At 43.4% G+C, this 15859-nt stretch overlaps 1 protein-coding gene across 6 annotated transcripts in view; it reads left to right on the plus strand.

Annotated features, from left to right (window-relative positions):
* Positions 1-15859, plus strand: part of ptk2ab (protein tyrosine kinase 2ab) — a 251570-nt gene that overhangs the window by 55802 nt on the left and 179909 nt on the right. For 5 of the 6 annotated variants that reach the window (XM_060921913.1, XM_060921917.1, XM_060921909.1 and 2 more), the window contains exon 2: positions 4392-4418. Coding sequence is in view for 4 of the 6 variants with exons in the window: in XM_060921917.1 (XP_060777900.1) it covers positions 4392-4418 (27 nt within the window). In the remaining 2 variants the exon portion in view is untranslated. Of the gene's footprint in view, positions 1-4391; positions 4419-5034; positions 5294-15859 lie in introns of those variants that run through there. The other variant, XM_060921911.1, reaches the window with a different exon arrangement.

The raw sequence follows: 15859 nt of genomic DNA on the forward strand, positions 1-15859 counted from the left end.
GCTTCTCTGGTTGGGACAGCCATTACCAATTTACCACACCATGCTAATCAGGACTGAGCATTGAAAAATTAGGCACAAAGGCTACATGTGCTATAAAATGGTATAAAATAAAGAATTTCCTTGAAATGATTTGAGTTGACGGGCGGCACGGTGGTGTAGTGGTTAGCGCTGTCGCCTCACAGCAAGAAGGTCCTGGGTTCGAGCCCCGTGGCCAGCGAGGGCCTTTCTGTGTGGAGTTTGCATGTTCTCCCCGTGTCCGCGTGGGTTTCCTCCGGGTGCTCCGGTTTCCCCCACAGTCCAAAGACATGCAGGTTAGGTTAACTGGTGGCTCTAAATTGACCGTAGGTGTGAATGTGAGTGTGAATGGTTGTCTGTGTCTATGTGTCAGCCCTGTGATGACCTGGCGACTTGTCCAGGGTGTACCCCGCCTTTCGCCCGTAGTCAGCTGGGATAGGCTCCAGCTTGCCTGCGACCCTGTAGAACAGGATAAAGCGGCTACAGATAATGAGATGAGATGAGATTTGAGTTGACTTTCTTTTTCAGAAATTCACTCCCAAAACCACCTTATTTTAAGAGCTTCTCCCAACTGCGTTTTCATGCCAAGATTGCACCAGAGGGCCTCAAATTTGCTTCAATATTTCAACTTTCCCCAGAGGAGCATGTCTCCAGACCCTCCTAGCAGTTCTTCACTCAGCCATCAGACACCCTTCTCTCAATTTCTCGATAATACTGCAGCAGATGCACCTGATAATGAATATTGTGTAACTAATAAGGAAAGGGATCACTACCCTCAGAAGAGCGTCGGTTATTTTTAGATTGCTGCCACAGACGTTCTGAACTGTATTGCGATGCTGAAGTATTATTTGAGTATAGAGTCTCTCTCTCTCTCTCTCTCTCTCTCTCTCTCTCTCTCTCTGTCTCTGTCTCTTTGAGAGATCAATAAGAATGAAATCTGCTTCGTATTGTGCTTGCCATAAAGGTCCATAGATATTTAGCTTTGGAAAGTGTTGGTCCTCGTCCTGATGTTAAGGAAATCACATGGCAATTTGTAGAGCAGTGTTTATGGTGTCGGGTTCATTCTCTGAGCATATATAGAACACCATTACAGTAACAGTTGCACAGGATCATAACCATTTGTGTGTTATTTTCTGATGTAGACATTACTACAAAGCTAGTGTTATCTGAGATCCAGAACTGCCAGTCTCATTTACATGTGATCGAGGTGTGGGATGACCACTTATTTGCTTTTTACACGGGCAGGCGAAACAAGTTGTGCCCAGAACAAGTTGCGCCCACTTTCCTTCGTGTTTACACGCTCACTCTCTATCGGTGGCAAACCGGAGGTTAGGTAAACACAAAAGTGCACATACGTAAATCAGTGATCAGAAGCTTGTTTTTAATGTGCTTTATTGTCCTCTCGCTGCTCGTTTCTGTTTAAGTGCTTGGTGATTTGGTGGTAAATACAACTTTCAATTCCTGAAAGCCGATTCATTCTGAGTGACGTGTCGTTCAGGGAACAAATCGACTCTTTGAGATGAATTTTAACTTGAAAAAGCAAACAATGATTGCATCTCCCCACAACCGGATGAGGATAAGAACTTCTTTAGTCCAGTTATCGCTGTGATTGGCTTGGGAATCGCTTGACTCCGTAGTTTGAAGGCGGAGAAATTTGACAAGCAAAAGCACTCCTGAAGAACTGACCATTGAGTTTGCCGCGATGCGGTCTTGTCCGGATGATAAATGACTCAGATGAACGCTACCGCACACGTGTAAGCCCTCCTATTTGCCATCGGTTGTGTTTAGACGGTAAGCAGTTGCACCCGGAGCAAGGTGTTCCAGAACAGGTTGCACCACCTTGAAAAGGTGAGCAAGTTGTATCCGCTGGTGTTAAATTGTTCCGGAACAAATCGTGTTTGGATGGGCAGCTTGTTCCAGGAACAAATTGTTCCAGCACAAGAAACATCATTCATATATATATATGGATTATAGAAAGTGTACACACCCCGTTAAAATGATAGGTTTTTCTGATGTAAAAAAAATGAGACCACGATAAATAATTTGAAAACTTTTCCCACCTTTAGTGTGACCTATAACCTGTACAATTCAATTGAAAAACAAATCTGTTAGGGGGAAAACCATAAAATATAAAAAATGCACAATAATCTGGTTGCATAAGTGTGCACACCCTTAAACTAATACTTTGTTGAAGCACATTTTGATTTAATTACAGCGTTCAGTCTTTTTGGGTTCACACCTGCCATCAATTAAACTGACTCTGATTAACCCCAAATAAAGTTCAGACATTTACTCAGTTGCATCCTCCAGCAAAAGCCAGGGTTCACAGAGAGCTTACAAAGCGTCAAAGGGATCTCATTGTTGAAAGGGATCAGTCAGGAGAAGGGGACAAAAACATTTCCACAGCATTAGATATACCACGGAGCACAGTGAAGACGGTCATCAAGAAGTGGAGAAAATACGGGACAACAGTGACATTTCTGAGAACTGGACGTCCCTCCAAAACTGATGAAAAGACAAGACGAAAACTGGTCCGGGAGGCTACCGAGAGGCCGACAGCAACACTGAAGGAGCTGCAGGAATTTCTGGCATGTACTGGTTGTGGACTACATGTGACAACAATCTCCCGTATTCTCCATATGTCTGGACTATGATGTAGGGTCAAAGAAAAACATCCAGGCCCGGCTAAATTTTGAAAAAAAAAAAAAAGTCAACTCTCCCAAAGGCATGTGGGAAAATGTGTTCTGGTCTGATGAAACCAAGGTTGAACTTTTTGGCCACAATTCCAAAAGGCATGTTTGGCGCAAAAACGACACTGCGCATCACCGAAAGAACACCATAGCATGGTGAAGCATGATGGTGGCAGCATCATGTTTTGGGGTTGTTTTTCTTCAGCTGGAACAGGGGCTTTAGTCAAGGCGGAGCGAATTATGAACAGTTCTAAATACCAGTCAGTTTTGGCCCAAAACCTTCAGGTGTCCACTAGAAAGCTGAAGATGAAGAGGAATTTCATCTTTCAGCATGACAATGACCCCCAAAAAAGTCTTGGAACGGTCCAGCCAGAGCCCAGACCTAAATCCAATTGAAAATCTGTGGGGTGACCTGAAGAGGGCTGTGCACAAGAGATGCCCTTGTAATCTGACAGATTTGGAGCACTTTTGCAAGGAAGAGTGGGCAAATATCGCCAAGTCTAGATGTGGCAGGCTGATAGACTCCGACCCAAAAAGACTGAGCGCTGTAATTAAATCAAAAGGTGCTTCAACAAAGTATTAGTTTAAGGGTGTGCACACTTATGCCACCAGCTTATTGTCTCATCTCATCTCATTATCTGTAGCCGCTTTATCCTTCTACAGGGTCACAGGCAAGCTGGAGCCTATCCCAGCTGACTATGGGCGAAAGGCGGGGTACACCCTGGACAAGTCGCCAGGTCATCACAGGGCTGACACATAGACACAGACAACCATTCACACTCACGGTCAATTTAGAGTCGCCAGTTAACCTAACCTGCATGTCTTTGGACTGTGGGGGAAACCGGAGCACCCGGAGGAAACCCACGCGGACACGGGGAGAACATGCAAACTCCGCACAGAAGGGCCCTCGCCGGCCCCGGGGCTCGAACCCAGGGCCTTCTTGCTATGAGGCGACAGTGCTAACCACTACACCACCGTGCCGCCCCAGCTTATTGTACGTTTTTTTATATTTTATGTTTTTCCCTAACAGATTTGTTTGTTTTTCAATTGAATTGCACAGGTTACAGGTCACATTAAAGGTGGGAAAAGTTTTGAAATTAATTTATCGTGGTCTCATTTTTTTTACATCAGAAAAACCTATCATTTTAACGGGGTGCATACACTTTATATCCACTGTGTGTGTGTGTGTGTGACGTATACAAGTTTGAGCCTGCTCTCGCTTTTTACTTTGCTCTCTTCCTGAGCCTAGATTTGTTCTTGATTAAGGGTGACGCTACTATTAGCCTGTTGTGGTCTTTTGTTAAAGGATTTAGTAGTTAGCTGTAATTAAGCCCACCTCCCGAAAGAACAGCTAAAATCTCTTTAGGAGTAAAAACAAAACAAACAAATGGTTGTTCTCCAGTAATTTTCCTCATTTAAGTAACTGATTGTTACCTCAGTGCTTGCCTGCTGTTTTAATAGTTCAGAGTTAGTATTTATTTTGGTGATGCTCTATTAGCGCCACAGCTCTGACAGCCTGTACAGCTAGAGGGCTCTCTCTTCTCAGACACATCGCCATTCTGTGTTCCGTCACTGCTCCCAGTCCACACACTCGTACACCACACTGCCTTAAATGGATGCTGTGTAGTCTTGGTGTTGTAAAGACCGGTGTGTGACTAGTTTCTTTTTCTCTCTGTTTTGTTGCAGATATTGCCAGGATTTCATACTACGGAGGTAAGCAGATCTCTCACTTATCAATGAAATGTTTGGAAGTCATCACTGCCTCCATAACTTGCATTCATGGTGTTCAACTTCGATGCTTTGACTGAATGTGTACACAGATTCCAGATGGGGAGAGGAGGGGGAATTGGAGGGGGGCATTTTAGACATAGGGAGTTTTTCATGTGAGGCTGTACTGTGCTCATAAAGGCTGGTATTGAGCACATGATGGCTTTCCGGGCTGATATTTGAGCCAGTGCAGTTCCTGTGGGAGGGTAGGATAGCAGGAAATGAAACTATCTGGTCTCTATTGTGGGGATCAAACCTTTACTCTGGCAGGGAATAGGCTTTCAGAACAAAGTCCCGTAAGTCAAGTCAAGCTTATTTGTATAGCGCTTTTAACAATAAACATTGTCACAAAGCAGCTTTACAGAATTTGAATGACTTAAAATATGAGCTAATTTTATCCCTAATCTATCCCCAATGAGTAAGTCTGTGGCGACGGTGGCAAGGAAAAACTCCCTCAGACGACATGAGGAAGAAACCTCGAGAGGAACCAGACTCAAAAGGGAACCCATCCTCATTTGGGCAACAACAGACAACATGACTATAACATTAACAGTTTTAACATGAAGTCAGTTTCGCTGATGTTGTAACTCTTCATTGATGGAAACTTGAGTGCAAAACTGTTCATGACAACTGCAGTCCTAAAGTTAGCAAGTCAACTGTAATCCTCAGCCATAAAAGCATTGCTGTAAGTGTCCAGAGCGTCTTCCAAGTGCGACTTTCAACTGTCCATATGGGGCCGTCCTCTACATGAGCGATGTGATGAGACTCCAACCAGACACAGGGCACCAGGATGGATCAGGCAGGTCCGAGGAGCAGAAGAGGTCAGTATCTCGATCCCAGGATTGACATGTAACTCAGAGGGACAGATTTTTTTTGGGGGGGTGCGGGGGGGAAGAGAGAGCGAAAACACAGGTTGTTAGGTATGCCCAGTGTCACCTGAATAAGTAGGTACAGTATACATTTTGCACTGAGTACAAGCAGGGACTCTGGCAAAACTAACTATGACCGCATAACTAAAAGGGGAGAGCCGGAAGGTAATACAGGCATGAGGGAGCCCCGGGACATAAAGCAGCAGCCACTACACCGTCAACAAACTCGAGTGAGCAAGCGAGTGGGGACTGACAGCATCCATACATCCCAGTTTACCAAAACACTCTATGTCTGAGGACCCTCCAGATCTACACCTTTACCTCATAAACACCATTAACAAAAGGCTTGACTAAACAGATATGTTTTCAGCCTAGACTTAAACGCTGAGACCGTGTCTGATTCCCGAACATTACTTGGAAGGCTGTTCCATAACTGTGGGGCTTTGTAAGAAAAGGCTCTGCCCCCTGATGTAGCCTTCACTATACAAGGTACCAGCAGATAGCCTGCACCTTTTGATCTAAGGTTTGACCAAAGATGACCGTGGCGGGTCATAGAGGACCAGAAGTTCACTCAGGTACTGTGATGCGAGACCATTCAGTGCTTTAAAGGTCAATAGTAGTATTTTATAATCAATACGAAATTTGATTGGGACTTTCTTATCTTAGCAATATTTCTGAGATGAAAGAAAGCTATCCGGGTAATGTTATCAGTGTGAGTTTTGAATGAAAGACTGGGGTGAATGATCACTCCGAGGTCTTTTACTGCTGCATGTGAAGAAACAGAAAGGCCATCCAGAGTTACTGTGTAATCAGAAAACTTACTTCTAGCTGCATGTGGTCCTAGTACAAGTACTTCAGTCTTGTCAGAGTTAAGCAGAAGGAAGTTAATAAGCATCCAGTGTCTGTCCTTCACACATTCCTCAATTCCATTAAGCTGGTGTCTCTCATCAGGTTTTGCAGAAACATACAACTGTGTGTCATCAGCATAACAGTGGAAACTAATACAATGTTTACGAATAATATCAATATCAGAGGTAACATGTATAAAGAAAAACGCAGTGGACCCAAGACAGAACCTTGTGGAACACCAAACTTTACCTCAGTATGTCTAGAAAACTCACCATTTACATCAACATACTGATAGCGATCAGTTAAATAAGAGCTGAGCCAGGAGAGGGCCGTTCCCTTAACTCCCACAACATTTTCTAGTCTATCCAGAAGAATGGAATGATCAGTGGTATCAAAAGCTGCACTAAGGTCAAGCAACACAAGCAGCGAGACACAGCCCTGATCAGACGCCAACAGTAGGTCGTTTACTACTTTAACCAGTGCTGTCTCTGTGCTGTGATGAGGTCTAAATCCTGACTGATACATTTCATGGATGTTATTCCTATGTAAAGATGAGCATAACTGCTGTGCCACAGCTTTTTCAAGGATCTTGGAGATAAAGGGGAGGTTTGATATTGGCCGATAATTGGACAGCTGACAGGGATCAAGGTCAGGTTTTTTAATCGGGTTTGATAACTGCTAGTTTAAAGGATTTGGGTACATAGCCAATCATAAGAGAAGAATTTATTATTTTTAGAAGCGGTTCAATTACTTCAGGTATTATCTGTTTGAATAGACGTGTAGGTAAGGGATCTAGTACACAAGTTGAGGCTTTTGATGCCAAGATTAATTGAAGTAATTCATTTTCTCTAAGGGGAGTAAAACATTTCTAATTGCTGATCTGATACAGTTATGTTGTTAACTACAGGGTCACTTACATTGTCTGACCTTAAAGGTGCCCTTCCACCAGAAACGTTTAGTACTGGCTCTTTTTGAAATACCATAGTTCACTCCGAGTTGCATATGCATGCTGCATGTGAAAATGTAATTCTACTCCCATTCCCTGTATTAGCTTATGAAAGAAAATAGTCGGAAAAACGAGCGAATCTGAAAAAGCCATACGATCTTACGTCACTTCATACATTAGTATTCATGGCCTCGCCCACCTTGGCTTGCGACCACCCATGGGAAGGAAGTTCGGATTTAAGCGCGAGGAGAGATAGCAGAGCCAGTGTTGCCAGATTGGGCGGTTTTAAGTGCATTTTGGCGGATTTTAATATATTTTGGGCTGGAAAACGTCAGCAGTATCTGGCAACACTGAGAGCCCATCTCGTCAGTAGCTAATGAAGAGGACCTAACAGCAAGTTGAAAACATGTCTGAACAAGTTCGTGCCTGTGTTATTTGTGGCAGTAAGACATCAACGTTGCATTTCTTGCCCAAGATAGAAGAGCTGAAGAAGAAATGGTTGGAATTTATCTTTGGAACACCACCAGTGAAGTATAATGCAGCGTTAGTACTGTGTTCTGATCATTTCAACCACAGTGACTTTTCAAACTTCGGTGCCTTCAGTAGTGGTTTTGCTTCGAGGTTGTTTTTAATCCCTGGATCTGTACCGTCAAGACGATCGACCACCAGCTCACAAGCTGTAAGTAAAACATGAACTTTTTGTTCAAAGGTTTTTGTTACAAAATAGTATGTTCATATTCTCCACGTTAGCATGCATGACATGGTCACAAGCTAGGCAGGGATGAGAGTTTTCCGCTTTTTCTGAGTAAAAAATGACCTTTTTATATTATGCCAAATCTGTTGAGATCTCATCTTATCTCTAGCCGCTTTATCCTGTTCTACAGGGTCGCAGGCAAGCTGGAGCCTATCCCAGCTGACTACGGGCAAAAGGCGGGGTACACCCCGGACAAGTCGCCAGGTCGTCACAGGACTGACACATAGACACAGACAACCATTCACACCTACGGTCAATTTAGAGTCACCAGTTAACCTAACCTGCATGTCTTTGGACTGTGGGGGAAACCGGAGCACCCGGAGGAAACCCACGCGGACACGGGGAGAACATGCAAACTCCGCACAGAAAGGCCCTCGCCGGCCACGGGGCTCGAACCCAGACCTTCTTGCTGTGAGGTGACAGCGCTAACCACTACACCACCGTGCCGCCCTTGTTGAGATGTTTTTTTTTTAAATTAATTTCGGGGGGTTGGGGTATGTTCCTTCATGCTGTTCAAACTTTATTAACTCCAACGATGTTTACACATTATTTGTAAGTCGCCATCTTTAGTCTCGTTTAAATCTCATTGAATGTGATGTAAAATTCGTGTTATCTACATTGTTATTGGTCAAAACATCGACGTCAAGACCATAATAGCCAATCAAAACAGTTTTTACAAAGACACCCAGATCCTTTTTTTTAAGTCACTCATTCATTTTATTCGTTTGTTTGTTCAGTAAAAACCCAAACATTTGTTGAATTTTTCTTATTTCCTCGCGTCGCACCTCAATGACGTCAGCGCGTGGTATTTTTCCCTTCGCAGTTTGTTCCTTCTCTCTCCCCGTAGTAAGACACCCACATCCGCTTGTTCTGACTCACTGGAGGTAGCGTCACAGTGCTGTTAGCCAATCAGAGGTAACACGTTTACATGTCATGAATATTAATGAGTAAGAGCTGAAATCCTGTCGTTCTCCCGCCACCCACTCCTACACCAAACTAGAACAGCCTGAAACAGGAGAACCACAGCATTTTTTTCACCAAAACCGGCTCACAGGGCATTCATTCATACTAGAGACCACCGCACAATTAATGAAAAAACGATGCAAAGAGACCTTTAAATTAGTAGTTTGAATTTTTTGTTGGATATTCTCAATTTTGTCATTAAAAAAATTGATGAAATCGTTGCTACTCCATACTGCAGGTGTGCATGTGTCTATAGTGGACTTATTCCTGGTTAATTTTGCTCCAGTATTAAATAGGAATCTAGGATTATTTTTGTTATCTTCTATTAGGGAGGAGAGATATGTTGATCTCGCAGCACTAAGAGCTTTTCTATACTTCAGGAAGCTCTCCTTCCACGCTAATTTGAACGCTGCCAATTTTGTTTGACGCCATTTACATTCCAATTTTCGAGTGGTCTGTTTTAATGTGCGAGTGTCATCATTATACCAGGGTGCTAATTTTTTTTTCTGACCATTTTCCATTGAGGGCGGCACGGTGGTGTAGTGGTTAGCGCTGTTGCCTCACAGCAAGAAGGTCCTGGGTTCGAGCCCCGGGGCCGGCGAGGGCCTTTCTGTGTGGAGTTTGCATGTTCTCCCCGTGTCCGCGTGGGTTTCCTCCGGGTGCTCCGGTTTCCCCCACAGTCCAAAGACATGCAGGTTAGGTTAACTGGTGACTCTAAATTGACCGTAGGTGTGAATGTGAGTGTGAATGGTTGTCTGTGTCTATGTGTCAGCCCTGTGATGACCTGGCGACTTGTCCAGGGTGTACCCCGCCTTTCGCCCATAGTCAGCTGGGATAGGCTCCAGCTTGCCTGCGACCCTGTAGAAGGATAAAGCGGCTAGAGATAATGAGATGAGATGAGATTTTCCATTTAAGAGGAGCTACATTATCTAAAGTATGGCGGAACGTTGACTCTAAGCATTCAGTTGCCTGATCAAGTTCTACAAGGGCTGACAGTGACTCAAAGTTGATAACTCCGGGAGATCATTTAGTTCTGTGCAGTAGTTGACGTGAATGTACGTTTAATACAGTAGTGTGGTGAGGTGGATATATTATTATTCAGACATATTTTGAATGAGACGAGATAATGATCTGAGATAACTTCAGACTGTGGAAGTGTGACTATATTGTCTACGTTTAACCCGAATGTTAGTATTAGATTGAGGGTGTGACCATCATTATGGGTCGGTCCTATGACATTCTGATTAATCCCTACTGAATCTAAAATGGACACAAACAGTGTTTTCAAAGGGTCTTCTGGGTTATCGAAGTGAATATTAAAATCTCCGACAACTAAAGCTTTGTCTAAGGCAATAACCAGATCTGAGATAAAATCTGCAAATTCAGAAAGAAACTCAGAATATGGCCCCGGGGGCCTGTAAATAATAAGTAGCGGAATTAACTGGGTAGACTTATTTTTCGAGGCTACGTACATTATATGAGTATGAAGAACTTCAAATGTATTACATTTATAACCAGGTTTGTGTGTTACACCTAGATAATCATTCAAAATAACCGCGACGCCTCCTCCTCTGCCAGTTAGACGAGGCTGGTGTATATAACTGTATCCAGGAGGACTCACTTCATTTAATGCTATATATTCATTTGGCTTAATCCATGTTTCAGTTAAACAACGTACATTAAACTCCTGATCAGTAATGAGTTCATTAACCATTAGCGCTTTAGATGTAAGAGATCTAATATTTAATAGCCCCACCTTTAGATCAAAGGTGCTGGCAGCAGCTGTACAGTCAATATGATCTAATTTTATATTGATTAGGTTACTGGAACAAACTCTCTGAATATTTCTACTTTTTTGTTGAGCTCGGGAACAGACACAGTCTCAAATGTAGTGGACCCTGAATGACGGCTCTGCGCAGCTAGCAGACAGTCGGTTTAGCCTGTTCGTCTGCTCCCTGGCCTTGGCTCTGGATTGTCAGAAATTAACTAGGCCTGTTCTGAGACTATGACCTATGCTGCAGGAAATGAGAGCAGCACCTTCCCAAGTGGGATGGATACCGTCCCGCCCTAACAGGCCAGCAGTGCCCCTGAAATTAGCCCAATTATCTATAAAGCCCACACTGTTTTCAGAGCACCACCTGGACAACCAGCAGTTCAGCAACCATAACCTGCTGTAAGCTACATCGCCACACCACATTGGGATGGGGCCAGAGCATACTACAGCATCGGACATCCCATAAGAAAGTAAAGCAAACGTAAGGAGATGTGATGTTCTGTTCTGTAACAGGTTGGTACAGTGGGGAAAACAAGTATTTGATACACTGCCGATTTTGCAAGTTTTCCCTCTTACAAAGAATGGAGAGGTCTGTAATTTTTATCGTAGGTACACTTCAACTGTGAGAGACAGAATCTAAAAAAAAAAATCCAGAAAATCAAATCAGTATGGGTCGTGGGTGGCTGGATCTTCCAGCATGACAATGACTCGAAACACACAGCCAGGGCAACTAAGGAGTGGCTCCGTAAGAAGCATTTCAGGGTTCTGGAGTGGCCTAGCCAGTCTCCAGACCTGAACCCAATCGAAAATCTTTGGAGGGGGCTGAAACTCTGTATTGCCCGGTGACAACCCCGAAACCTGAAAGATCTGGAGAAGATCTGTATGGAGGAGTGGGCCAAAATCCCTGCTGCAGTGTGTGCAAACCTGGTCAAGAACTACAGGAAACGTCTGACCTCTGTAACTGTAAACAAAGGTTTCTGTACCAAATATTAAGTTCTGTTTTTCTATTGTATCAAATGCTTATTTCATGCAATAAAATGCAAATTAATTATTTAAAAATCATACAATGTGATTTTCTGGACTTTTTTTTTTAGATTCTGTCTCTCACAGTTGAAGTGTACCTACAATAAAAATTACAGACCTCTCCATTCGTTGTAAGTAGGAAAACTTGCAAAATCGGCAGTGTATCAAATACTTATTTTCCCCACTGTAAATTAGTTTATACGACACAGTGGTTGAATTCTCAAATCTAACATTAAATATAAATATAAATAAAACATCACTTTGGCACATATTCACACCACCCCAGCAGGTATTATTTACGTACAGTGGTGCTTGAAAGTTTGTGAACCCTTTAGAATTTTCTATATTTCTGCATAAATATGACTGAAAACATCATGAGATTTTCACACAAGTCCTAAAAGTAGATAAAGAGAACCCAGTTAAACAAATAAGACAAAAATATTATACTTGGTCATTTATTTATTGAGGAAAATGATCCAATATTACATATCTGTGAGTGGCAAAAGTATGTGAACCTCTAGGATTAGCAGTTCATTTGAAGGTGAAATTAGAGTCAGGTGTTTTCAATCAATGGGATGACAATCAGGTGTGAGTGGGCACCCTGTTTTATTTAAAGAACAGGGATCTATCAAAGTCTGATCTTCACAGCACATGTTTGTGGAAGTGTATCATGGCACGAACAAAGGAGATTTCTGAGGACCTCAGAAAAAGCGTTGTTGATGCTCATCAGGCTGGAAAAGGTTACAAAACCATCTCTAAAGAGTTTGGACTCCACCAATCCACAGTCAGACAGATTGTGTACAAATGGAGGAAATTCAAGACCATCGTTACCCTCCCCAGGAGTGGTTCACCAACAAAGATCACTCCAAGAGCAAGGTGTATAATAGTCAGCGAGGTCACAAAGGACCCCAGGGTAACTTCTAAGCAACTGAAGGTTTCTCTCACATTGGCTAATGTTCATGAGGACACTGAACAACAATGGTGTGCATGGCAGGGTTGCAAGGAGAAAGCCACTGCTCTCCAAAAAGAACATTGCTGTTCATCTGTAGTTTGCTAAAGATCACGTGGACAAGCCAGAAGGCTATTGGAAAAATGTTTTGTGGACGGATGAGACCAAAATAGAACTTTTTGGTTTCAATGAAAAGCGTTATGTTTGGAGAAAGGAAAAGACTGCATTCCAGCATAAGAACCTTATCCCATCTGTGAAACATGGTGGTGGTAGTATCATGGTTTGGGCCTGTTTTGCTGCATCTGGGCCAGGATGGCTTGCCATCATTGATGGAACAATGAATTCTGAATTATACCAGCGAATTCTAAAGGAAAACATCAGGCCATCTGTCCATGAACTGAATCTCAAGAGAAGGTGGGTCATGCAGCAAGACAATGACTCTAAGCACACAAGTCGTTCTACCAAAGAATGGTTAAAGAAGAATAAAGTTAGTGTTTTGGAATGACCAAGTCAAAATCCTGAACTTAGGCCAAGTTTACATTAGACCGTATCTGTCTCGTTTTCTTCGCGGATGCACTGTCCGTTTACATTAAAACGCCGGGAAACGGGAATCCGCCAGGGTCCACGTATTCAATCCAGATCGTGTCTGGTCCGGTGCTGTGTAAGCATTGAGAATACGCGGATACGCTGTGCTGAGCTCTAGCTGGCGTCGTCATTGGACAACGTCACTGTGACATCCACCTTCCTGATTCGCTGGCGTTGGTCATGTGACGCGACTGCTGAAAAACGGCGCGGACTTCTGCCTTGTATCACCTTTCATTAAAGAGTATAAAAGTATGAAAATACTGCAAATACTGATGCAAATACTGCCCATTGTGTAGTTATGATTGTCTTTAGGCTTGCCATCCTTCCACTTGCAAGTGGTAAGTGACGCGCATGCCCGATATGCACTGGATCACACACACAGCGGCTCAGTCCCGAATCACTGCTCGTGCGCTCCACTCGCGCGCTCTGTGAGCTGCGCAGGGCCGGAGTGCGCACCCTCCAGAGGGCACTCGCTGTTCAGGGCGGAGTGATTTGGAGCGCAGGATGCCTGCGGAGCCGAGCGTATCCGTGTATTGGCGTTGCTGTGTGCACGCGAATCGTGTATTGGCATTGCTGTGTGCACGCTAATCGTTTTAAAAACGTTAATCTGATGATCCGCTGATACGGTCTAATGTAAACCCCACCTCAATCCAATCGAAATGTTGTGGAAGGACCTGAAGCGAGCAGTTCATGTGAGGAAACCCACCAACATCCCAGAGTTGAAGCTGTTCTGTACGGAGGAATGGGCTAAAATTCCTCCAAGCCGTGTGCAGGACTGATCAACAGTTACCAGAAATGTTTAGTTGCAGTTATTGCTGCACAAGGGGGTCACACCAGATACTGAAAGCAAAGGTTCACATACTTTTGCCACTCACAGATATGTAATATTGGATCATTTTCCTCAGTAAATAAATGACCAAGTATAATATTTTTGTCTCATTTGTTTAACTGGGTTCTCTTTATCTACTTTTAGGACTCGTGTGAAAATCTGATGATGTTTTTGTCATATTTATGCAGAAATATAGAAAATTCTAAAGGGTTCACAAACTTTCAAGCACCACTGTATAACAGCACGTTCTGTCATGTTATTTCTTAACGTGTGTCTTGTTAGTCAGAGAGACGTGTGGGGACATCGTTTCATTTCTATTTCAAATTAATTCATTTAACCAGTTCATGGGTTTTCAGACTTTTGTAGCCAGGGCCACCTGAAGTTAAATTCAATTCTATGGACTCTTTTTCAGTACAGATTTATTTGATGGACATTAGACAAATTGTACACATTTAAGTACTTCTAGGAGCCATAAAGCTTTCTATTCCTGAACTTTCCACGGACAGACCACATTAGTTTTAATATGACCTTCTTTCTCAGCCTACTCATTTATTTATTTCTTTAAAGGTTTTTCAATTCAACCCATTCAAATCATGTGACCAGGTCAAAGGATTATTAGTATAAGAACTCAGTAATGCATGTAAAAGCTTTGAGAATGGCTGTCGTGAAAAAGACCTCGTGGCTATACTTCACTGCCTGTTCTCACTCTGAGAATCACTGATGTAATCCATTGATTACTTCATCTGCCTTCATCAGTTTTAGCCAAGCTGTATTGGTCAAATGTGAGCGTAAAGGCCAGCATGAGCGTCCTCTCATTTCAAGCCTCGTGTTAACGTAGACAGTTTAGAAAGCTGCATCATAAGACACTGTTCTTCGTCGTACTTCCCATGTAGATCTTTGTATGAGCGATACACTATGATTGCTCTGTAATGACCATAAGTCCTTTTAAGGCCACTTTGAAGGCGTATCATTTAGAGGAGCGCGCTTGTGATTTGCTGTGATTCCTGCAAAAGCTTCAACCAGATTTCTTCCTTTGTAAGCTTCTGTTTGACATCGCATACACGTTACGTACGATCAATAATCAGTTGTTAAACAAATAATGATTAGCAAGGGATAAGCATTTTAATCATCTTTAATGGTACACCACTGTTATTGAATATAGTACCTTACAGTACCAAGCCAAACAAGTGTAAGTAGGTTCACCCTGGACAGTTTGCCAGTCTATTGCAGGGCTCACACAGAGAGCCAGCCATTCGCATTCACACCTACGGGCAACTTATAATCGCCACTTGATCTAATCCTCATGTCTTTGGACTGTGGGAGGAAGCCCACACAGGTATGAGGAGAACATGCAAACTCCGCACAGAAAGGTCCTAGTTGACACAAAGGTTCAAACTCAGAACCTACTTGCTGTGACATAGCCACTGACATTGTGAAAAGTCAAAGTCCCTCCCATGCCAGCACCTGGCCTTCCCAGGCAGTCTCCCATCCCAGTACTAACCAGGCCCTTAAGATGCATTGGGCGGCACCGAGCTCCGCTTCTATAGCCCTCGGCCTCTTGCCTATTATACAGCTAGGGTTACAGTGGGGAGCTGGACCTCTGGTAACCGCAAGAGTTTGACTCCCCACTTGCATCTGTATTGCAGCGTGCCTTGCCAGATGGCAGTAGGTACCATTTTTATCATGGTCTTTGGTATGACCTGATGGCACAGTGGCGTAGTGCTTAGCACTGTTGCCTCGCAGCAAGAAGGTCCTGGGTTCGAGCCCAGTGGCTGACAAGGGGCTTTCTGTGTGGAGTTTGCATGTTGTCCCGTGGCCTGTCGCGATATACCGACTAATCGTACGG

This window comes from Neoarius graeffei, chromosome 5 (assembly GCF_027579695.1).
Source record: "Neoarius graeffei isolate fNeoGra1 chromosome 5, fNeoGra1.pri, whole genome shotgun sequence".
Taxonomy (NCBI): Eukaryota; Metazoa; Chordata; class Actinopteri; order Siluriformes; family Ariidae; genus Neoarius; species Neoarius graeffei.